At 46.5% G+C, this 25,483-nt stretch overlaps 1 protein-coding gene across 1 annotated transcript in view; it reads right to left on the minus strand.

Annotated features, from left to right (window-relative positions):
* The window catches only part of LOC138651133 (zinc finger protein 287-like), an 86,158-nt gene that overhangs the window by 49,431 nt on the left and 11,244 nt on the right, over window positions 1-25,483 (minus strand). The window contains exons 2-4 of the mRNA XM_069741148.1: window positions 2,519-2,646; window positions 405-525; window positions 130-243 (exon numbers count right to left, since the gene is read on the minus strand). Coding sequence (XP_069597249.1) covers window positions 130-243; window positions 405-525; window positions 2,519-2,542 — 259 coding nt within the window. The 5' untranslated portion in view covers window positions 2,543-2,646. The remainder of the gene's footprint in view (window positions 1-129; window positions 244-404; window positions 526-2,518; window positions 2,647-25,483) is intronic.

The following is a 25,483-nucleotide window of genomic DNA, read 5'->3' on the forward strand; positions in this document are numbered from 1 at the left end:
GCATCTAAAATGCCAACGAATACCACAAGACTAAAAAAAAAAAAAGAAGCAAATTATGTATCAGGCCATGTATGTTTTAATAATCAGAAGACTAAAAAAACAAACAACATAAATTACAACAAAACTCACCAGAACCAACAATATTCAAGTTTTCATTTCTTCCTACGACATGGAGGCTTTTCCGACAAGGCTCCTCTTCTGGCTGTATCCTTAGGAAGTTGTTGGGATTTAGGATGACAAAGCCTAAAAGACAGGAAAATAAATTGCCTGGGTGTATCAACGAGGAAACTTCTGAAACTTCCCGCCATACATTGAACATTCGCGTCTTGGAGTGTGGCCACAAATTCAAGGTAAGGAGTGAATAATTCGCAAGCTGCACATTGTATAAGATGTGAATACAATACCCAGAGAGATGAGGATGCCATGAATTTCTTTAATAACGCCAGTGTACAGGTCTTTCTGCCACCCTTCAAGGAGATCCCATTCCTTCTCCGAAAAATAAACAGCAACGTCTCTAAATATCACCTACAAAAAAAACATGATAGCGTGAGACATGCTACAAAACAGTGCTATAGTAAGGTTTACTGCTGCGGAGACCATTACTTCATTCTTCCAGATATGCAGATTAATAGACTTGCAGTCAAGGCTGTGGAGTTGGTAAGCCAAACCTCCGACTCCTCAATTTCCATGACACCGACTCCACCAAAACGGGCTCTGACTGACTCCGGCCAGGGCTGTGGAGTCGGTAAGCCAAACCTCCGACTCCTCAATTTCCATGACACCGTCTCCACCAAAACGGGCTCTGACTGACTCCGGCCAGGGCTGTGGAGTCGGTAAGCCAAACCTCTGACTCCTCAATTTCCATGGCACCGACTCCACCAAAATGGGCTCCGACTGACTCTGGCCAGGGCTGTGGAGTCGGTAAGCCAAACCTCCGACTCCTCAATTTCCATGACACCGACTCCACCAAAATGGGCTTCGACTGACTCTGGCCAGGGCTGTGGAGTCGGCAAGCCAAACCTCCGACTCCTCAATTTCCATGACACCGACTCCACCAAAACGGGCTCTGACTGACTCCGGCCAGGGCTGTGGAGTCGGTAAGCCAAACCCAAACCTCTGATTCCGATTACTCAATTTCCATGACACCGACTCCACCAAAATGGGCTCTGACTCCGGCCAGGGCTGTGGAGTCAGTAAGCCAAACCTCTGACTTTGATTACTCAATTTCCATGACACCGACTCAAACTGCACGAAAATGGGCTCCGACTCCACAGCCCTGCTTGTAGTCACAAATGCTCATAAATGGTAACTGTACTTTCAACAAACTTTACATGAATTAATAGTACAGGTGAATATAAGAAACCTTGTAATATATCTTATCAGAGAAATGTGCTTCTTTCTCCACTTATTAGACACTTCAACCTCTTCCCTCTGAACTTGGCATCCAAGCAGGAAAAAAAAAAAAAAGAGAACAAGACCGTCTTTTTCAGATAAGACAGACTGCAGGCTCACTTTGGCATCATGTGACAGAACCTATTTTACTCTATGAAGAGGGGAGAGTGCCAGAGAGACACAGAAAGGCCGTGCTGAGCTTTCTACTTCACTCCACTGCTGTATTCACATCTACGCCGATCAGTACTGCTGTGTGATTTCCTCTATACTGCTGCTGCGTCTCTATGTGATAAAATAGGAAGGAAGAGCAGAAATTCATCTGAGTGCTGTGTATGGGACAGATCCTCCCACTAGCTCAGAGTGGATTGCAACTAAGACCTCCTTCACACGCTCCATATAAAGAACGTACGTGAAAAACGGTATTGGTGTCATCAGTGTTTTCCATGTGACCATTTTTGTCATCAGTGTTTTTCCGGTATGGATAAAGAAAAGCTTCTCCTATACTTTGCAATGTTAAACACGGACAGCCCACAGATGGTACACTGATGCCTTCTGTGTGCTGTATGTGTTTTTTTAATGGACCCATAGCCTTTTCATCCATGCTGCCGGAAAAAAACGGACACACGGTTCGTTTCCAAATAGGGACATGTGCATAACTCCATAGATTACAATGGGCATGTGTGGCATCGGTGAAAAACTGGTCAACGTGCAGGATACAGGTCATACAATGGTTAGAGACGGTGTCATTCCTCATGTTCACACAAAGAACAGCTTATTCTCAAAAAGGGGTAGTTATATAAAAAAAAAACCATTATCTACATGCTCTAAGGGAAAAAAAAAAAGTACACAGCGCCACACCTGGACATGTTTAGTATTGCAGCTAAACTCTACTAAAGTACCGTACATAGAGTGGAGTAGGGATACAACAGACAACACGTTGACAATGTGGTGCAGCTTGTGGCAGAAAGTAATACGTGTTTTTTTTTTTTCAATCCTGTATAATACAACTATTTACATAATACCAGAAAACGTTCAGTAACATACTGCGTGGCCTTGTACTACATGATCTATATAGATTGCAGAAAACATTTTATTATATATTTAAATATCGAAAACACTAAATTACCGTAGGGGATACATGGCCGGCCATGTTTGTACCCGTTTCTTCGTCTTATCAGCAAAAAGGGTGAAAGGAGAACGACGAGTGTGTGAAGGTCAAAGCCACATCCGGCAGTAAACGACTTCTATGCCAGCCTGAAAGTAAAACACAAGTCTTAAAGTGGATTCTTCACTGACTTGGCCCCCAGCCGGAGGGCCCATGTTACCAGTAGAGTCATCATCATCATTTTTCAAAATGTTACATTTCAGTCCTCAAATATTTTCCTTTCAAGGTTTGCTGAGCGTTTAAGTCCACAGCATGTCAATTCTTTGTGCGTTTTTGACCCATTGAATGCACGGGGAAAAAAAATGCACTAAAAACGCAACGGAATTTTCCGCAGCGTTTTTTTGCTGCCAAGAGATGCAGAAACCTTGCAGAAATTTCTGCGAGAAATTACTCAACAGCCTTATACTCCGCTAGGAAACTGGAGTACAACTGCGAAGAAATATTGCAAACAAAAAAAAAAAAAAAAGTAAAATGATGAATTAGACTAAAACAACTGAATAAGGGAAAAAAAAACACCCACAAAAAAAAAGCAGACAAACCTAGTACATTTAAAAAGGTGCACATTAAATAATGAAGAGCAAGTAAGAATGTTACTATGAGAATCATTTTACCCCCAAAAAATGGCGCAAAGACAACGGGGCCTATACGTTTTTCACCATACAGATAAGCTTGGTATAAAAAGAAAGGGAAAGAAATGTAACTTGCATAAAACCAGGAGGATGACTGGAACAGCAGCATGGGGACATCAGGTCAGGAGCTTAATCCTGAGGATGGACAGCTTCTTATTTTATTTTCTTCTTACTGTATCAAATTACTTATTTTACCAAAACAAATGGGAGTGTGTGATCCCACTGCTGAAATATCGGCCTGTGTACTGCGGCTCTACCAAGGCCTCTTAATCAGACAATGCCGAGAAACATGGAGGACAGATTCCTCCATAACTGATGATAGCTAATCCGTGTATCCGCTCCACTGCTCTTTACACATGTGCTCCATTGTGAAGGCGAGCAAAAAGATTTGCAAGACCCTGGACCAGTAATCCAATCCACCGGGCCAGCGCCCTCTGGTCGGTGGTCACTGGACCAGGATCCTAGGAATCTTTTTGCTTAAACCTGATGCAATGTATTGTAGGCAAAAGATTACATGGCAGTTGATCTCACCTGTAGTCTACGTGTCTGATTAAAGGGAATCGGTCAGCAGATTTTTTGCTATGTAATCTGAGAACAGCATAAGGTAGGGGTTAAGACACCAAATTCATTGATGTGTCACATGTCAGGCTGTGTGCTGTTGCTTAATTACACTGAATAGAAGGTTTTATCACCTGGTGATTATCACTGACCGGACTATAGCAGAGTGTGCATACTAATACTTAATACTTCCCGTTATAAGTATCTGTCTATAGACAATATACATATAGAGCCTGGTGTGGGAGGGGGCAGCTGTAGTGTGGGCGGGGGCAGCTGTGGTGTGGGCGGGGCAGCTGTAGTGTGGGCGGGGCAGCTGTAGTGTGGGCGGGGCAGCTGTAGTGTGGGCGGGGCAGCTGTGGTGTGGGCGGGGCAGCTGTGGTGTGGGCGGGGCAGCTGTGGTGTGGGCGGGGCAGCTGTGGTGTGGGAGGGGGCAGCTGTGGTGTGGGAGGGGGCAGCTGTAGTGTGGGAGGGGGCAGCTGTAGTGTGGGAGGGGGCAGCTGTAGTGTGGGCGGGGCAGCTGTAGTGTGGGCGGGGCAGCTGTAGTGTGGGCGGGGCAGCTGTAGTGTGGGCGGGGCAGCTGTAGTGTGGGCGGGGCAGCTGTAGTGTGGGCGGGGCAGCTGTGGTGTGGGCGGGGCAGCTGTGGTGTGGGCGGGCAGCTGTGGTGTGGGCGGGGCAGCTGTGGTGTGGGAGGGGGCAGCTGTGGTGTGGGAGGGGGCAGCTGTAGTGTGGGAGGGGGCAGCTGTAGTGTGGGCGGGACAGCTGTAGTGTGGGCGGGGCAGCTGTAGTGTGGGCGGGGCAGCTGTAGTGTGGGCGGGGCAGCTGTAGTGTGGGCGGGGCAGCTGTAGTGTGGGCGGGGCAGCTGTAGTGTGGGCGGGGCAGCTGTAGTGTGGGCGGGGCAGCTGTAGTGTGGGCGGGGCAGCTGTAGTGTGGGCGGGGCAGCTGTAGTTCGGGTGGAGTTCGTTTTCTCACCTCTGCTGCATTGCTAAATCTAAAAACCCTGTCAGAACTGCTGCACCCAGTAAGCTAAGTGGTACATTGTTGGATTCAGGGTCTCTTTGCCAACATTATGCTGCTCTCAGATGAGGTCGCAAAAACTTGCTAACAGATTCCCTTAAAGGGCAGTCAATGGTATAATTCAAAGCAAAATCTGTTCCGTGCTCGCTTCGATTTACATAGCCACCGGCCCTATGCTAATAAAGAAACTTATCCCCAAGATTTCCCAATACAGACTAATTCCACCACCTTTAATGCCTGTTTTACTGCAGTCAAGCATCCTGTATACAAGCTCCCAACTACCTCTGCATACCTAGAAAAATGTTTAAGATTCCACCATACGCCGCGGCCCGGTGGGCATTGTAGGTCTTGGCCCGGCGCCTCCTCTATTCCCACTATCGCTGTCCTCCTGCCATGACTGATGACGCATCCTATGACATCCACACAGCGTTCCTGTGCAGTGTGAACACAGACCTACGAAGACGTGCTCCGCTCTGCACTGCCAAGGGCAGACTACATAGAACATCCCATAAGGCACACTCGGCGACCTTAGTTCCGGGCCATCGCCTCGCTCTGCGCATACGCATTACAGGATGTAGGTGTGCCCAGAGCGGGGAGAGCGGGGAACGCCTGCGCCAGAACGAGAGTGGTGGCACTGTACTGATGACGCAGTACACATCATCCTCGTCAACGAGCAAAAAAGAGGAAAGGGACGATAAACTGGTCAAAAAGTAAGGAACAAAATATATACTTTATTGCTAAAAAATGAGTTAACAACTGGTGAGGGGGAAAGGGTTGTACATTGCATGTCACACATTATATACTGTAGCAACGGCAGCGCATTCACGTGGGAAAGTGGCAGAGGAGAATTAAGGCTGCAACGTGACAATAACCATTGATATCACCATAATATCCATTCAAGGATATCTGGAAATAAAAAAACAAACAAACAAAAATAACTTGGGACACAATCAGTCCTATGCATAGTGATTCTCTGCCGAGTAATCGGAAAAAAACAACAACTTTGTGGCCCAAAGCCGTACACTGCAGAGAAGACTCCGTCTGCGTAGGAAGGAAACAGACTGTCTAAAGGAAATGGCGCCATTTTATCAGAAACCGAATGTGACCTGAAGCCCAAAACTAAAGGCTCATTTACAAGGATACATTTCTAGAACAAGCAGTAATCGACATGCCCACAATTGAGACCCCCATACGGAATGCATATTGTCGGCAGCACATTCCTGGATGATGAGCTTCACGGCCAGAACCATCGAGGATGCACATAAAGGATATAATCTGCTGACAGATGAGCTTGGACTTGTTCATCGGCCGATCTGTGGCATGCTTTTTTGGGCCAGTTATCAAAAATGTGTGCACTTGTAAAAAAAAAAAAAAAAAAAAAAAAACACAAAAACCTTTGCTGGCCTAACTAGATGGCAGTTTACATAAAGGAAAAGGCAGAAATACAGATCCACATAGCTTGGGATGGAATTATACAGTATGTTATATTCACCATGTTAGGAAGAATTTTACAACTGGTATTTAATGTAAACCCACACCCACCCAACATTACCCTTTCCTGACACGCCGCTATCGGCCTCATATTAAAAGCTTTGCTGCTTTGAAGTGTTTAAAGCCACTTTCCTATAACTAAATCCTTATAACAGAACAATGTAAAGACTTGGGCCACTCCCAAAAAAACAAAAAAAAACAAACCTATTTCCAGGCAGTGGCCAAAGCATTTTCTTCTGTAAAGTCATTACTTAAATTTCTACCCCAATAAATGCAAGAACAAAGCCAAACACCAGGGAGTCCCCGAGGGCAGGTTCATACACGTGAAATCAGTTTTCACTGCATTCAAGCTAGAAACTACATCAACGATGACAGACACTATGGCAACAGGACGTAGTGCCAGACCTGGGCAGGCCTGGAAAGCACTGGCGATAGCGGTGTACCGCCCCACAGGATTCACATCGGCTCAATGTCCCCAGTATCTGCATCCTCAGAATACATACACTGTGGAATAACAGACCAAAAGTTTGGACACACCTTCTCATTTAAAGATTTTTCTGTATTTTCATGACAATGAAAATTGTACATTCACACTGAAGGCATCAAAACTATGAATTAACACATGTGGAATTATATACTTAACAAAAAAGTGTGAAACAACTGAAAATATGTCTTATATTTTAGGTTCTTCAAAGTAGCCACCTTTTGCTTCGATTACTGCTTTGCACACTTGGCATTCTCTTGATGAGCTTCAAGAGGTAGTCACCAGGAATGGTTTTCACTTCACAGGTGTGCCCTGTCAGGTTTAATAAGTGGGATTTCTTGCCTTATAAATGGGGTTAGGACCATCAGTTGTATTGTGAAGAAGTCTGGTGGATACACACTACACACCGATAGTCCTACTGAATAGACTGTTAGAATTTGTATTATGGCAAGAAAAAAGCAGCTAAGTAAAGGAAAACGAGTAGCCATCATTACTTTAAGAAATGAAGGTCAGTCAGTCCGAAAAATTGGGAAAACTTTGAAAGTGTCCCCAAGTGCAGTGGAAAAAAACCATCAAGCGCTACAAAGAAACTGGCTCACATGAGGTCCGCCCCAGGAAAGGAAGACCAAGAGTCACCTCTGCTTCTGAGGATAAGTTTATCCGAGTCACCAGCCTCAGAAATCGCAGGTTAACAGCAGCTCAGATCAGAGACCAGGTCAATGCCACACAGAGTTCTAGCAGCAGACACCTCTCTACAACAACTGTTAAGAGGAGACTTTGTGCAGCAGGCCTTCATAGTAAAATAGCTGCTAGGAAACCACTGCTAAGGACAGGCAACAACCAGAAGAGACTTGTTTGGGCTAAAGAACACAAGGAATGGACATTAGACCATTTGAGATCTTTGGTTCCAACCACCGTGTCTTTGTGCGATGCAGAAAAGGTGAACGGATGGACTCTACATGCCTGGTTCCCACCGTGAAGCATGGTGGAGGAGGTGTGATGGTGTGGGGGTGCTTTGCTTGTGACACTGTTGGGGATTTATTCAAAATTGAAGGCATACTGAACCAGCATGGCTACCACAGCATCTTGCAGCGGCATGCTATTCCATCCAGTTTGCGTTTAGTTGGACCATCATTTATGTTCAACAGAACAATAACCCCAAACACCTCCAGGCTGTGTAAGGGCTATTTGACCAAGAAGGAGAGGGATGGGGTGCTACGCCAGATGACCTGGCCTCCACAGTCACCAGACCTGAACACAATCGAGATGGTTTGGGGTGAGATGGACCGCAGAGTGAAGGCAAAAGGGCCAACAAGTGCTGAGCATCTCTGGGAACTCCTTCAAGATTGTTGGAAAACCATTTCCGGTTACTACCTCTTGAAGCTCATCAAGAGACTGCCAAGAGTGTTCAAAGCAGTCATCAAAGCAAAAGGTGGCTACTTGCTTTGATGAATTGTTAAGTATATAATTCCACATGTGTTAATTCATAGTTTTGATGCCTTCAGTGTGAATTTACAATTTTCATAGTCATGAAAATACAGAAAAATCCTTAAATAAGGTGTGTCCAAACTTTTGGTCTGTACTGTACATCTATACTTAAAAGGTACATATTAATCAATGCATCTTGGAAAAATAATAATTTCCACAACTGAATATATTAAAAAAAATGTCCATGTGCTGGGATAATCTTATAAATGTACCCCTAGTGTGTAATGGCTGTGTCTGATCTTACCACAGATCCTAGGCAGGAGAGGAAGCAAAAGAGAGTATACAGACAGGTATCACAGATGCTGCATTTTGTGAGGGAAAACATTGTATTCAAATAGGCAGGAACATTTCTGATCTCACAGAAAGAATCAGCTGTGATCCTGTGCTGTCTGGTCTGTATACTCTTTTGCTTCCTCCCCTGCCCAGGAGATGTGGTATGATCAAACCATGTCCCTGTAGGATCAGACACAGCCATTACACAGTACACAGCAGGGGCACATGTGTAAGCTCTGAACAGCCCCGCGTGAATAGAGCGCGGTCATGGTCATAGCAGCTCCATTCATTCTTTTGAGAGCGCCAAACGCCAGTTCAATGCAGCGCTCAGCTATCTCTAGAGGACCCGTTACGTTCTCTCTTCTGCACCTGATAAATCTATGAGTGCGTGTATAACATCGGATATCACCCGAGTGCAGTGCGATTCCCGCCAACAGAGGAGATGGAGAAATTAATTTCTCCGTCTCCTCCGCAGCTGTGCTTCTCATGTGAGGCTCAGAGCACAGTAGCATGACACTTGGCTCACGCTCTCAGCTGGCGAGTATCATTACCATAACGCATCCGAAGTGATACACTAATGGGAATCCGGCCTAATGGGAATCCGGCCTAACGCTCGCCTTACATGTCTAATATACTGACCGTGCTCAGACTGCAATGCATGGCCTGATGTGCCTCATCATATACGGATATTAGGCAGTTAGGGTCAGGAAGCCCACGGTGGAGCATGTGAATGTAGCCTCAGGGTATGTGCACATGTTGAGTGCAGATTTTTCTGTGGGAAAAACTAGAGCACTGGCAGGATAAATGCTGCAAAATACACTTGGCTTTGACATCCTGCAGATTTGAAAAGTCAAATTATAAACTGTGCAACTTGTACGGACATCTCGCTGATGTGGGGGCTGGAGCAAAAAGGAGAATGTAAGGCTGTGTGCCCACTTTGCGTTTTTTATAAGTTTTTGCCGTGTTTTTTGCCGCAGCGGAAAAGCATAAAAACCGCCTTCCCATGCAATCCTATGGGATTCCGCAGTTGCTGTGCCCATGCTGCAGATTTTCCCAATGCGGAATCGCATAGCGGTAAAACACGTAGCATGTTCACTATTTCTGTGGAATCGTGGCGATTCCACCTCCATAGGATTGCATTGAAATGCTCACTTTATGCATGTGGCTATGCCCACCATGTGTAAAGTGAGCGCTTCATGTGCGGATGGTACCCAAGTCTGGAAGAGAGGAGACTCTCCTTCAGGTCCTGGGATCCATATTTCTGTAAAAAAAAAAAAAAGAATTAAAATAAAAAATATGGATATACTTACCTTCTGATGGCCCTCGGAGTCCCCCCGCCTCTCAGCGGTGCATGCGGCGGCTTTCGTTCCCAGGGATGCATTGCGCGAAGGACCTGAGATGACGTTGCGGTAACGTGACCGTGACGTCACAAAGGTCCTTCGCGCAAAGTATTCCTGGGAACGGAACATACCGGGAGCGCCGCTGAGGAGATCGGGGGCCGTCAGAAGGTGAGAATAACTCGTCAAGCACTATGCTTGACAAGTGTGACCAACCTGTCAATCACTTTTCCAAGGAATGCTTCAAATCGCTTGGAAAATGCAAGCATTCTGCAAGCTAAAAACGCTTGTGTTTTGCGGGAAAACGCATGCGAATTCTGCATGTGTTTCACCTGCGGCAGGGTGTTGCGGAAATGCTGCAGACATTTCCGCAGCATTTCTGCAACGTGGGGAACACTCCCCCAGTCATTTTTAAAAACACACTGTGGATAGTGCCGTTTAGAGCACAGGGTGTGTTACTGCATATATAGATACTCCTTGGCTAAAAATACTCCTTAAAACCTGCTACGAGGTGTATTTTTATTTTGCTGAAATATATTTAGAGCGACTTCTGGCTAGAAAAATGTTCCACGAACTCTGCACTAGATGCCTGTGTATGGACGCAATACAGGGAGACAGTAAGGCAAACACATCCTAGAATAATCCAAATGGAAAAAAGCAGTAATTGTGCCGGCTCCACAGAAACAGCCGCAACGTGTGAACTCAGCCGTAGGCCAGTCGTAAATAGCGACCGGCTGCTCGTCCGCATTGTGGACGGGTGCAGGAGCTGCCTGCTTTTACCATCCGTTCATGGAGGCCTAGCTTACAAAAGGAGTCTGCAGTTAATGTCTTGGTGGCAAATACCACAGGATGCCTTTAGGTCTGGTGGAATTCAGGTCTCAGCAGAATACAGCGGTTTCAGTAGTTTAAGAGGACCTGCACAATTTGGTATCAGCTGATATTTTACTGGGAGGAAACACAGGGATTCAGATAAGGTTGTCCGAGTAGTGGACAACCCCTTTAATAAACTCACCAATGGCCATCTTCCATGGTTTCCAGCGCTGTTCTGGTACTTTTCTTGTTCACATTACTGAAGAATCAACTCTCTGGCCCCATTGCCTATAACAATGCACATGGAGTCACAGTGCGCTCTGTTGTACATAATTTTCATCCCTATATGCAAAATTGAGGTGGCACCAAGACGTAGTCTACTAAATCTTGCTGGCCCCCTCCAATAAGCCTTAGTGGCAAAAAATGATGTAAAACAGAAAGCACTGCGACTCGATCTGCATCATTATAGTCAATGTCCCCGTCAGCACATACACCCAAATCTCGTTTTACCAGGGCTCAGAGCCAAGACCTGATGGAGTCATGGAATATAGGGTCAAATGCTATGTGAACATAGTCTTAATCCAATCAATATGTACTGTGATCACCCTTTACCTTAAAATCAGGAACAATTATTCACACTTGCACACAGTTTTAGAAGCAACTTGGCAGGGAGGTTGTTCCAAACATCGTGGGAAAAGTAACCACAGATCTTCTGTGGATGAAGGCTTGCACTAATCTTTCTTCATGTACCGTATATACTCGAGTATAAGCCGAGATTTTCAGCCCAAATTTTTGGGCTGAAAGTGCCCCTCTCGGCTTATACTCGAGTCACGGTAGCGGTGGGGTCGGCAGGTGAGGGGGTGAGGGCGCTGAGGTATACTTACCTAGTCCCAGCGATCCTCGCGCTGTCCCTGCCGTCCCACGGTCTTCTGTGCTGCAGCTTCTTCCCCTCTTCAGCGGTCACGTGGGACCGCTCATTACAGAAATGAATAGGCGGCTCCACCTCCCATAGGGGTGGAGCCGCCTATTCATTTCTCTAATCATCGGTGCCGGTGACCGCTGACAGGAAGAGGCTGCAGCACAGAAGACGGGGAGGAAGGCGGGGAGCGCCAGGATCGCTAGGACTAGGTAAGTATGGCATATTTACCTGTCCACGTTCCAGCTGCCGGGCGTCGCTCCATCTTCCCGGCACCTCCATCTTCCCGGCGTCTGCGCTCTGACTGTTCAGGTCAGAGGGCGCGATGACGCATATAGTGTGCGCGGCGCCCTCTGCCTGATCAGTCAGAGCAGAGACGCCGGGAAGATGGAGGCGCCGGGACCGGACGCTGGGAGCTGCAATCAAGAAAGGTGAGTATGTGTTTTTTTTTTTTTTATTGCAGCAGCAGCGGCCATGGCACAGATTTATGTGGAGCATCTATGGGGCAGTATGAACGGCACACAGCACTATATGGGGGCAGTATGAACGGCACACAGCACTATATGGGGGCAGTATGAACGGCACACAGCACTATATGGGGGCAGTATGAACGGCACACAGCACTATATGGGGCATCTGTGCAGCATCTATGGGGCAATATGAACGGTGCAGAGCAATATATGGGGCATCTGTGCAGCATCTATGGGGCAATATGAACGGTGCAGAGCAATATATGGGGCATCTGTGCAGCATCTATGGGGCAATTTGAACGGTGCAGAGCACTGTATGGGGCATCTGTGCAGCATCTATGGGGCAATTTGAACGGTGCAGAGCAATATATGGGGCATCTGTGCAGCATCTATGGGGCAATTTGAACGGTGAAGAGCAATATATGGGGCATCTGTGCAGCATCTATGGGGCAATTTGAACGGTGCAGAGCACTGTATGGGGCATCTGTGCCGCATATATGGGGCAATTTGAATGGTGCAGAGCAATATATGGGGCATCTGTGCAGCATCTATGGGGCAATATGAACGGTGCAGAGCACTGTATGGGGCATCTGTGCAGCATCTATGGGGCAATTTGAACGGTGCAGAGCACTGTATGGGGCATCTGTGCCGCATATATGGGGCAATTTGAATGGTGCAGAGCAATATATGGGGCATCTGTGCAGCATCTATGGGGCAATATGAACGGTGCAGAGCATATATGGGGCACAGATATGGGGCAATATGAACGGTGCAGAGCACTATATGGCACAGCTATGGGGAAATAATGATCTATTTTTATTTTTGAAATTCACCGGTAAATGCTGCATTTCCACCCTAGGCTTATACTCGAGTCAATAAGTTTTCCCAGTTTTTTGTGGCAAAATTAGGGGGATCGGCTTATACTCGGGTCGGCTTATACTCGAGTATATACGGTAATTCCCGATTCAATTATGTTGAGATCGGAATTCTGTGCAGGCGATATCATCACTTCCAGGAGTCCTTGTTCTTAGTTCATGTCACAAATCACATACATTGCAAGACTAAGCACAGCAACAAAAGGAAAAGGTAGTTATACTGCATCAGCAAGGTCCCTTCCAGGCTAAGATTTCAAACCAGACTACGGTTTAATGAATTTCTGTTTTAGCTATTTGAAGAATAATTAATAGGCTACGATGAGGACCCTAGATAAATAGGTAGTGGACAGCCAAGGAAACATAGTGCAGCAGATGTAAGACACATCATGCCTACTTCCCTTCAAAATTGAAAGACGTCTAGCAGTACCATCAGCTCAGAACTGAGAACCAGTGGGTCCCAGCTTACACCCATGCACTGTTTGGGGAAGTCTGGCTAGATGTGGACTTCGTGAAAGAATTGCAGCCAAAAAGCCATAACTTTCACAAGGGAAAGTGACCAAATTAAGATGGAGAGCAGTACAATAATAAGTGTCCCAAAGCAACAGTGAAGCATGGGGGAGGTTCACTACCAGTTTGGGGCTATATTTTAGCAAATGAAGATGTGGATTCAGTCAATATTAAAGGAGTTGTGTGGTAAAAACCAATAAGTCTGCAGTCACTATGTGTGACTGCAGACTTATGAATCCCTCAGCACATGCACGGTGCGCCGCGGGGATTCGCCTGTTTGAGACCCGGGTATGGAGGGTATGTATGAGTTATACATACCCCGGCCAGTGGGGGCGACCTTGCTCTCCAAACACTTGTATTGAGCCGACGCCATGCCTCAAGACGCGAGTGTATGGAGAGCGAGGCCGTGCCCACTAGTTGGGGGTGTGTATAACTCAAATACCCTCCGTTCCCAGAGCTGAAACTGGTGAATCAACGCAGCACACAGTGCGTGTACTGAGGGATTCATAAGTCTGCAGTCAGAGTGACTGCAGACTTATCAGTTTTGACCAGACAACCTTTTTAACGGTGTACTCAATGCTGAGAAATACAGGCAGATGCTTCCATCATGCAATAGCATCAGGAAGGCATCTATTCTGCAGAACAACCCCAATCATACAGCCAATGGCATTATTCACTTGCATTTGTGGATTACTTAGCCAAATCATGCCCAATATGAATGCAGTGCCACCTGAGGGCCCGTGGCCCTTGTGCACATGTATTTCTCCAGAATCTCTCAATCATTTCACGATTTCATGACTTAACATGGACAAAACAGAATTCATCATCTTTCCCCCATCTCACTCGACTCTCCCAACAAACCTATCTATTACAGTAAATGGCTGCTCACCCTCCCCAGTCCCACAAGCTCGCTGCCTCGGTGTAATCCTTGACTCTGATCTCTCCTTCAAACCACATATCCAAGCCCTTTCCACTTCCTGCCGATTTCAACTCAAAAACATCTCAACCTAGAATCTGCAAAAACTCTAGCCCATGCCCTTATCATCTCCCGCCTTTACTGCAACCTCCTGCGGTGTGGCCTCCCCTCTAACACTCTCACACCCCTCCAATATCTTAAACTCTGCTGCCCAACTAATCTACCTGTCCCCCCGCTATTCCCCGGCTTCTCTTCTCTGTCAATCCCTTCACTGGCTCCCCATTACCTAGAGACTTCAGTTCAAAACCCTAACCATGACATGCAAAGCCATCCACAACCTGTCTCCTCCATACATCTGTGACCTCGTCTCCCGGTACTTTCCTGCACGCAATCTCCGATCATCACAAGATCTCCTTCTCGACTCCCCTCTTATCTCTTCTTCCCACAATCGCATACAAGATTTCTCCAGCGCATCCCCCCCTACTCTGGAACTCTCTACCCCAACACATCAGACTCTCGCCTACTGTGGAAACCTTCAAAAGGAAGCTGAAGATCCACCTCTTCCGACAAGCCTAGAACCTTCAGTAACCACTGATCCACCAAACCGCTACACGACCAGCTCTACCCTCACCTATTGTATCCTCATCCATCCCTTGTAGATTGTGAGCCCTCGTGGGCAGGGTCCACTCTCTTTCTGTACCAGTTGTGACTTGTATTGATTAAGATTATTGTACTTGTTTTTATCATGTATACTCCTCCTCACATGTAAAGCGCCATGGAATGAATGGCGCTATAATAAATAATAATATTATGTTCTGTAATTGTTGGAATATTCAAAGTTTTTGCAGTTTTACATTTTTCTGAAATTGGCCACAATTTTTAGACACAGTTGTTCCCAGATTGGTGAACCTCTGACCATCTTGGATTCTGAGAGACTCTGCCTCTCTAATGTGCTCTTTTATAGTCATGTGACTAAATAGAAGACTGACCCTCCAACTGTTTTCCATTACTGACACTAACCTTTACAGCCTTTTAACCCCATGTTAACTTTTTTTTTTTTTTTTTTTTTAGATGTGTTGCTGCCAACAATTTCTAAATCAGCTTTTTTTTCAATTGAAATGTAAAAATGTCTGTCTTTCAACTTCTGATCTGTGTTCTATGCTTAGTTGTGTACAACATATGCTGATAAAAGATTTCCAAAGCATTGGATTCTTGCTTTCTTTACATTTTACAGTTTTGCAACTTTTTAGCAATTGGAGTTATTTACCGTATATAGGTGTATGTGGACACCCACAGGAGGGGAGGGTGAAGAATAGCTCATGACTACTTTTGTACAGTATGTAATCATATTATTAAAAACATACGCACACAGGTGAGTCAAAAATATTCGCACTTTGGCTGAAGAATTTATTTTACACAACTTTCAGAAAAGGGAAATACATAATTTTTCTATATAAAACGCCTAGCTTTTCCATAAACTTTGTCCATCTGTCAGCAAGCTTTCATATTCTCTCATTAAAAGATATTTTAGGCTGAGCTGCGATCCATTAATGTGTTGTCCTCACCTTTTCATCAGATGTGAATCTTAAGTCTTTGTAGGGCTTCTTTCAGGGGACATAACCCACGGTCACTCATCAATCCAACAAACAGTTCACGTGTACGCTCAGTGTTGTCATCAGTTGTGGATGGGCCTCCTTCACGGCTGACACTAGTGTGGGCATGCTTGAACTTCTCTGCCCATTCAAAAACACTTCATGGCAAACCACTTTCTCCATTCTGTGCACAAAGTATTTGATAAATATCGGCATCAGACATTCTCTGACCAAGGCTGTGGAGTCGGAGTCGTAGCCCATTTTGGTGGAGTTGGTGCCATGGAAAAATGATAATTACTTACCGGTAATTTGATTTTCTAGAACCATGACAGCACCTTACGTGAGAGATGGCATCCGCCCCCAGGAACAGGAAGCCTGCAGCAGAGATAAAAGAAGGGGGTGGCACCTCTCTCCTCAGTTTGTTTCAGAGTATGGAAGATGACCGCCTTGTTAGTACACACACGTATGTTACACTCATTTTGTATAGTCACTTATTTGTTTCTATATATGCATATTCCCTTTTTTTTTTGCATCTCACAACCATCACTGAGATGGGGCGGGAATTAATGCGGTGCTTTCATGGTTCTGGAAAATCAAATTACCGGGAAGTAATTATCTTTTCCCTTCACCATGACAGCACCGTACGTGAGAGGAAGAAATAGAAAGACTCCTAGTGTGGGACAACAGCAGATAGCACTTTCCTCACAAAAGAAAGGTTTGACAGACTTAAGTCTAGCCTAAAATGTCGGAAGAAGGTGGAGGGTGAAGACCATACCGCCGCTCTACAAATCTGTTCCACGGAAGCATTTGCCCTTTCTGCCCAGGATGTGGTGATAGCACGCGTGGAGTGAGTCGTAACACCCAGTGGGGGAACTTGACCAGAAGAGGAATATGAAAGTGAAATAGCCGCACGCAACCACCGTGCAATAGTTGACCTTGAGGCCTTTTTTCCCCGTTTGTCCCCTGGAAGGAGACAAAAAGGGCTGATGACTGACGCCAAGTTTTTGTGGCTTCTATGTATAAAAGCAGGCAGCGTCTGACATCAAGACAATGGAAGGTTTGTTCTCCCTGGGATATTGGTTGAGGACAAAATGAGGGCAAAATTATGTCCAATTATGTCCTGGTCTCTATGGAATTTTGAGTTGACCTTTGGAAGGAAGGCCGGGTCAGTTTAAATAATCACTTTGTCATCCTGAAAGGTAGTGTAAAGGTACCGTCACAATAAACGATATCGTTAACGATATCGTTGCTTTTTGTGACGTAGCAACGATATAGTTAACGAAAACGTTATGCGTGACAGCGACCAACGATCAGGCCCCTGCTGGGAGATCGTTGGTCGCTGGGGAATGATCAGGACTTTATTTCGTCGCTGGATCATCCGCTTACATCGCTGAATCGGCGTGTGTGACGCCGATTCAGCGATGTCTTCACTGGTAACCAGGGTAAGCCCTGCGCTTAGTAACCCGATGTTTACCCTGGTTACCATTGTGAAAGTAAAAAAAAAAAACACTACATACTTACATTCTTGTCACGTCCCTCAGCGTCAGCTTCCCTGCGTCCCCCAGTGTCAGCGCCGGCCGGCCGTAAAGCAGAGCACAGCAGTGACGTCACCGCTCTGCTTTCCGGCCAGCACTTACACAGTGCAGGGAAGCTGACGCTGGGGGACGCGACAGGAATGTAAGTATGTAGTGTTTGTTTTTTTTACTTTTACAATGGTAACCAGGGTAAACATCGGGTTACTAAGCGTGGCCCTGCGCTTAGTAACCCGATGTTTACCCTGGTTAAGCGGGGACTTCGGAATCGTTGGTCGCTGGAGAGCTGACTGTGTGACAGCTCTCCAGCCACCACACAACGACTTTCCAACGATCACGGCCAAGTCGTATCGCTGGTCATGCTCGTTGGTAAATTGTTAAGTGTAACGGTACCTTAAGGGGGATTTACCGAAATAGATTGCAGCTCGCAGGTACGTCGAGCTGATGTTAGAGCAACCAGGAGGACCGTTTTTAGGGTTAAGGCCTGAAATGGAAGAGAGAGGCTCAAAGGGGGGGAGGTTAGGGCATTTAAAACTAAATTTAGATCCCAGGGAGCCACCTTAAGTAGTAATTTTGAGGGTCTGGCTGCAAAGGAGGCTCGGATGAACCTATAGACCCAAGGGTGGTCAGAAAGTTTTTGATCAAACAAAGCACCCAGGGCGGAGACTTGCACTTTTAAGGTGCTAGTAGATAGCCCCCTTTCTAACCTTTTTTGAAGAAATTCTAGAATTCCTTAACTTCTTGGCTCGTTTCGGACAATTGTCGCCCCGAGAATTCCAGGAATTTCTGCCAAATTTTCTGGTATTTGTCTCACGTGACCTTTTTCCTGCTGGCGAGCAACGTGGTCACCAAAGGGTTCAAGAATCTCTTTGCAAGTAGGAGCCCCCTCTCAAGTTCCAGGTAGCGAGATGGAGCCTGTGTACTTGAGGGTGTTGTACTGGTCCCTGGTGTAGGAGGTTCGGAGTATTCGGAAGGATCCATGGGTCTGAGATAGACATGCGTCTGAGCCACGTGAACCATGCCCTTTTTGGCCAAAAGGGAGCGACAAAGATTACTCGTGCCTTTTCTTCCCGGATTTTCTTGAGGACTGTCGGGATTAATGGTATCGGGGGAAACGCATATGCTAGACGAAAGTTCCATCGGTACAGAAGCGCATCCACGCCCTTCGGGTGTTCTCTTGGGTTCAGAGAGTAGAACTTCCTCACCTTCCGATTTTCTTTTGTGGCAAACAAGTCTATTTCTGGAGTACCCCAGCTGGCACAGATTTTCCCAAATATTTCCTGGTTCAGGGACCACTCTCCTTGATGTAATATGTGACGGCTTAAGAAATCAGCTACCAGATTCTCTGACCCTTTTAAGTAAGTTCCCGCTAAGGAAAGGTTTTATGCCCATATGAACAGTTCTTTGGCCTCTGCTATAATGGATGCTGATCTTGTGCCCACTTGCCGATTTATGTAGGCTATAGTTGTGTTGTTGTCGGACACCACCACGTTTTCCCTGTATTTTTTCCCCTATATGAAGAAGTGCTTGCCTCACCACTGACAGTTCTTTTAGACTGGAAGATGGTGCTCTCATTGATGCCCCCCATTGACCCTGTAGGACTTGACCCTCTAGGTGTGCTTCCCACCTCCATGGGCTTGCATCGGTAGTTAGCACCACTGGATTCTGCACTGACCAAGGCACTGCGTTGTTTAAATTTTCTGTTATCAGCCACCATCTTAATGAGTCTTGAACTCTTGGTGACAGAAGAATTTTCCGACTCAAGTTGTATGGATTTTTCATTTGCTCGGGTAGTATCTGCCAATGCAATTCTCTCGTGTGGGCTTGCGCCCACCGGGTCGCTGGGACTGTTGCTGTTAGAACACCCAAGAGTGACATTGCCTTTTGTAGCAAAATGGACTGTCCCAGTTGGAACAGTTGTATTTTTTGTTGAATGGCTTGAATTTTCCTCTGCGGGAGGACACTCTTGTTTGACTGAATCTAATTGGATCCCGAGGAATTCTTGAGTCTGAGCTGGGACTAATTTTGATTTTTTTAGGTTTACTATCCAGCCTAGCTTGGTCAGTACTTCCAGTACTCTTGTGACTGTTTTTACGCAATTTTCTTTGTTGTCTGCTATTACAAGAAAATCATCCAAATAGGGTACCAGTATTATATCTTCAGAAATAATTTTTGTAAATATACGCGGAGCTATAGCCACACTGAAGGAAAGGCATTGGTATTGCAGATGGGTGGGAATTTTTGCAATGTTTACCACTAATCTTAGGTACTGTTGATGTTGGCCAGCAATTGGCACATGGTAATAAGCATCTGTAAGATCTATTACTGCCATGTAACAGTCCGGGTCGAGTACTTTTATTGCCGTTCTTAGAGTTTCCATTTTGAAGCTCTCCACTTAAATATAGCGGTTTAGTGCCTTTAAGTTGAATATTGCTCTCAGCGAGCTGTCCAGTTTTGGCGTGAGGAACAAGGTGCTGTAGAAACCTTTCCCTATCTCCTGTGAGGTACTCTTATTAGGACCCCTTTTTGTATGAGGAGACGGACATCTCTCTGGTGTGGCCTGATTTTTTTCCGCCACCTGGGTCATTATCATGCGACTTGGCGGGGGACTGGAGAATTGGAACCGTAGACCTTCCGACAATAAGCTGGTTACCCATTGCGAAGCTGGTAATGCTGCCCAGTGGTGGACGAACAATTGGAGTCTTCCCCCCCTCTGGGATTTTGGCGTCATTGGTGTTTGGGGTCAGGTTTGGGGGGAGGCTTACTGAAGAGGAATCCCCTCTCTTTCCAGGGTCTGCCCAGCATGGATCTATCGTCCGATCGGCCTCGGCCGCCTCTATATCCGGACCCACGAAAGGACGAGCGAGACGTATCCCACCGGCGTCTAGGAAAGGGAGGAGGCGAAAATGTTTTTTCTTGTCTGATGCCTTCTCTAGGATTTCATCTAAGGCTTTGCCAAAAAGAATCTGTCCTGTTATGAACAGGTGATTCAGAACCACAATGGACCTAGTGGTTAAGAGCACACAAAGTGACCTGATAGTTACTAACATAGGACGAGCTCTGAGACGTGGGAACTCTGCTGACCGCAATCCTTAATCCTATCATACCACACTAGAAGTAGCCGTGGATTGTGCCTAACGCTCCCTATGCAACTCGGCACAGCCTGAGAAACTAGCTAGCCCTGAAGATAGAAAAATAAGCCTACTTTGCCTCAGAGAAATTTCCCAAAGGAAAAGGCAGCCCCCCACATATAATGACTGAGTAAAGATGAAAATACAAACACAGAGATGAAATAGATTTAGCAAAGTGAGGCCCGACTTACTGAATAGACCGAGGATAGGAAAGATAGCTTTGCGATCAGCACAAAAACCTACAAACAACCACGCAGAGGGGCAAAAAGACCCTCTGCACCGACTAACGGTACGGAGGTGCTCCCTCTGCGTCTCAGAGCTTCCAGCAAGCAAGAAAAACCAATATAGCAAGCTGGACAGAAAATATAGCAAACAAAAGTAACACAAGCAAAACTTAGCTCATGCAGGGCAGACAGGCCACAAGAACGATCCAGGAGAAAGCAAGACCAATACTGGAACATTGACTGGAGGCCAGGAACAAAGAACTAGGTGGAGTTAAATAGAGCAGCACCTAACGACTTAACCTCGTCACCTGAGGAAGGAAACTCAGAAGCCGCAGCCCCACTCACATCCACCAGAGGAAGCTCATAGACAGAACCAGCCGAAGTACCACTCATGACCACAGGAGGGAGCCTGACCACAGAATTCACAACACTGTCCCTCAAAGGGTACTGCACAGAGTTTGACTTTTGATTGGAAGCCTGCAGTCCAATTTTTTAGCCACAATGCTCTGCGTCCTGAGTTGGATAAGGCGGGTTAGGGAGGGCTTCCTTGCGTAGTGCACAAGCTCTATTTCTTCTGTTTTGAGGTAGCTTTCCTTCCCTAAAAAACACATGGTGTATAGGACATCAGTATATGTGTATTGTGCCTCTTCATTCATCTTGGGTACAGGTACTGCCGGTATGTCAGGATCCGCTGCGGACTCTGCCATATTTGGGAGGCAGTTGCCGCATTCACTTATCCCTTTATAAGGCAGGAGCGGTGTGCGCGCCTCTGGAGCAACTTCCGCCCGGAAGTGTCCAGCACACCGGCTCCTCCGGCGTGTGACGTCACTTCCTGTGCGACCGGAAGTCGTCACCTTCACTTCGGCGCCAGCGTCATTGAAGGACACGCCCCTTTTCCGGACCAGCCTCATGAACGGAGTGGACGCCGGAAGTCCACCGGGGGGGGGGGGGGGATGAGGCGTGGCACGCAGCAGCTCCCTAGGCCCCAGGATTCCCAGACAGCACCGTACGTGATGCCGCTGAGTACGGCCGCCCCACCGCAGACCTCAGCCTCCAGACTGGCGATCATCAGAGGGAGATCCCTCTGAAGGGAAGCACTCAGCCACAGGCATCCACCTGCAGGAACAGGAAAGAAAAACTGAGGAGGAGAGAGGTGCTGCCCCCTTCTTTTATCTCTGCTGCAGGTTTCCGGTTCCTGGGGGAAGATGCCATCTCTCAAGTACGGTGCTGTCATGGTGAAGGGAAAATTGAGGAGTCGAAAGGTTTGGCTTACCGACTCCATAGCCTTGGCAGAAGTCATCTAATGGGCTCCAAATATTCTCTGCAGCAAGACAACGACCCCAAACATACAACCAATATCATTAAAGGGACTCTGTTACCCACTGGGATGTTTTTAGCCTATTAATATGGGCATACATGTGATATAAATGGTACAAAGTCATACCTGTATGCCTCATATCAGCAGTATTCTTGAGGAGAAATCCTCTTATTCTGTTATGGTAATGAGTTATTCCAGGCTCCGGGGCATGCGGTGCCTCGAAGAAAACTCTGCCTCCGGTCTTCATTATCATTCCAGCCCCCTCCCATCAGTGTCACACTGCTCTGTGACATGTAGTGGTGGCTCCGCAATCCCCAGAGCCTGGAAGAACTCATTACGATAACAGAATAAAAGATGATTTCCCCACAAGAATACTACTGATATGAGGCATACAAGTTTAACTGTTTTTACCATTCTATTACCTGTATGCCCATATTAATAGGCTAAAAACATCCCAGGGGGTGACAGATTCCCTTTAAAAACTATCTTCATTGTAAAGAACAAGGAGTCCTGGAAGTGATGATACGGCCCTGAGCTCTGATCTCATCCAGCCTGTTTGGGAGTACATGAAGAGACAGAAGGATCTGCACAAGCCTTGTACACAGAAGATCTGTGGTTAATTCTCCAAGATATTTGGAAGAACCTCCTGCCGAGATTCTACAATAACTGTGTGCAAGTGACAAGTGCACCGAGAAGAACTGATGCTATTTTGAAGGCAAAGGGCGGTCACAACAAATATTGATTTGATTCAGATTTCTCTTTTGTTCATTCACTTTTGGGTTAATTGATAAATTTAAACTTATCGCTTCTATTTTTTAAAGCTTTCTTACTTTGAAGCATTTTTACACACCCATTTTAAGTTTTGTATAAATGGAGAGTACACGAGTACATACATAGTAGTGTAAAACCCTTAGGCTGGGTTCACATTGCGTTGGGCGCGTCCGTTAGACGGACTACATTACACTGCGGCATTAACGCGGTGTAACGTAGTCCGTTAAGGCCACCATTAATTCCTGTATCGGACGCATCGCTAGGGATGTGCCGTCATTGAGTGACGGACCCTGCAACGCAGGGTGCAGCGTTTCCGGGTCCGTCACTGCTAGCGCAGACAGAGCATCTGCTAGCTCTATCTGCGCTGGCGCGCTGCCATACCGGCACTTGCGTTTACAGCAGCCCATTACCGTATGTGTTGAACGGGCTGCTGTAAACGCAATGTGAACCCAGTCTTAGTGTTTTATAACTGGCCTATATACCTCAAGCTGCTGTACGTACACACATATATATATTCTATAACTAGTCATGTATACATCTACACCATGTATCCAATAGAGAGAGGGAGGAGATGGGCTGTAGACATACACAATATAAATACACTGTATAGACGTTCATAGGACTAGCTGCACACTTGTAGAATACAGTGTATACATACATAAATGGGAGGACATATCAGTGATGCACGCTGTCCAAAGAAGGTGGAATTGTGCAATATGACTGCAAAAGGCCCGTATACTGTCCTTGCCCAGGGGCCTCTTCTGTCTGTGTCTGCCTATGCATATATGCATAGGAGATTGAGTGTAGGGATACATGGTATAGACTAGCACATCACTATTTGTACTGTTGTAGAATACATAGATATATATATCTATTGAGATGTGGTATATGGATACATAGTATACATTTATGACTAGCTGCACTTACAGAATACAGTGTACATATATAGCACATAACTATTTGTACGGTTGCAGAATGCAGCAAAATATATATACCGTATATACTTGAGTATAAGCCGACCCGAGTATAAGCCGACCCCCCTAATTTTGCCACAAAAAACTGGGAAAACGTATTGACTCGAGTATAAGCCTAGGGTGGAAATGCAGCATTTACCGGTGAATTTCAAAAATAAAAATAGATCATTATTTCCCCATAGCTGTGCCATATAGTGCTCTGCACCGTTCATATTGCCCCATATCTGTGCCCCATATATGCTCTGCACTGTTCATATTGCCCCATAGATGCTGCACAGATGCCCCATATAGTGCTCTGCAGCGTTCATTGTGCCCCATAGATGCTGCACAGATGCCCCATATAGTGCTCTGCACCGTTCATATTGCCCCATAGATGCTGCACAGATGCCCCATATAGTGCTCTGCAGCGTTCATTGTGCCCCATAGATGCTGCACAGATGCCCCATATATTGCTCTGCAGCGTTCATTGTGCCCCACAGATGCTGCACATAAATCTGTGCCATGGCCGCTGCTGCTGCAATAAAAAAAAAAAACACATACTCACCTCTCTTGATTGCAGCTCCCAGCGTCTCGTTCCGGCGTCTCCCCGCTCTGACTGATCAGGCAGAGGGCGCCGCGCACACTATATGCGTCATCGCGCCCTCTGACCTGAACAGTCAGAGCGCAGACGCCGGGAAGATGGAGGGACGCCCGGCGGCTGGAACGTGGACAGGTGAATATAACATACTCACCTAGTCCCAGCGATCCTCGCGCTGTCCCTGCCTTCCTCCCAGTCTTCTGTGCTGCAGCCTCTTCCTGTCAGCGGTCACCGGCACCGCTGATTAGAGGAATGAATAGGCGGCTCCGCCCCTATGGGAGGTGGAGCCGCCTATTCATTTCTGTAATGAGCGGTCCCACGTGACTGCTGAAGAGGGGAAGAAGCTGCAGCACAGAAGACGGGGAGGAAGGCAGGGACAGCGCGAGGATCGCTGGGACTAGGTAAGTATACCTCAGCGCCCTCTCCCCCTCACCCGCCGACCACATCGCTACCGTGACTCGAGTATAAGCCGAGAGGGGCACTTTCAGCCCAAAAATTTGGGCTGAAAATCTCGGCTTATACTCCAGTATATACGGTATATATTTTTTTATTATTTATTTACACCTACATATAGACAGGAGGTGGGTTGTATGGAGACAGTATAGCAGTGTATAGGACTGCTTGTACAGCTACAGTATACAGTGTGTGTATATACAGTGGGTACGTAAAGTATTCAGACCCCTTTAACCCCTTTCTGACATCTGACGTACTATCCCGTTGAGGTGGTCTGGGCCCCTATGACCACTGACGGGATAGTACGTCATCACCGATCAGCCGTGCTCACGGGGGGAGCGCGGCCGAGTGTGAGCTGATTACCACAGCTGACATACGGCACTATGTGCCATGTGCCAGGAGCGGTCACGGACTGCTCCTGGCACATTAACCCCTGGAACACTGCGATCAAACATGATTGCAGCATTCCGGTATCATAGGGAAGCATCGCGCAGGGAGGGGGCTCCCTGCATGCTTCCCTGAGACCCTCGGAACAACGCTATGTGATCGCGTTTTTCCGAGCGTCTCATACGTCCTCCTCCCCGGA

Source organism: Ranitomeya imitator, chromosome 10, assembly GCF_032444005.1.
Source record: "Ranitomeya imitator isolate aRanImi1 chromosome 10, aRanImi1.pri, whole genome shotgun sequence".
NCBI classification, from domain to species: domain Eukaryota; kingdom Metazoa; phylum Chordata; class Amphibia; order Anura; family Dendrobatidae; genus Ranitomeya; species Ranitomeya imitator.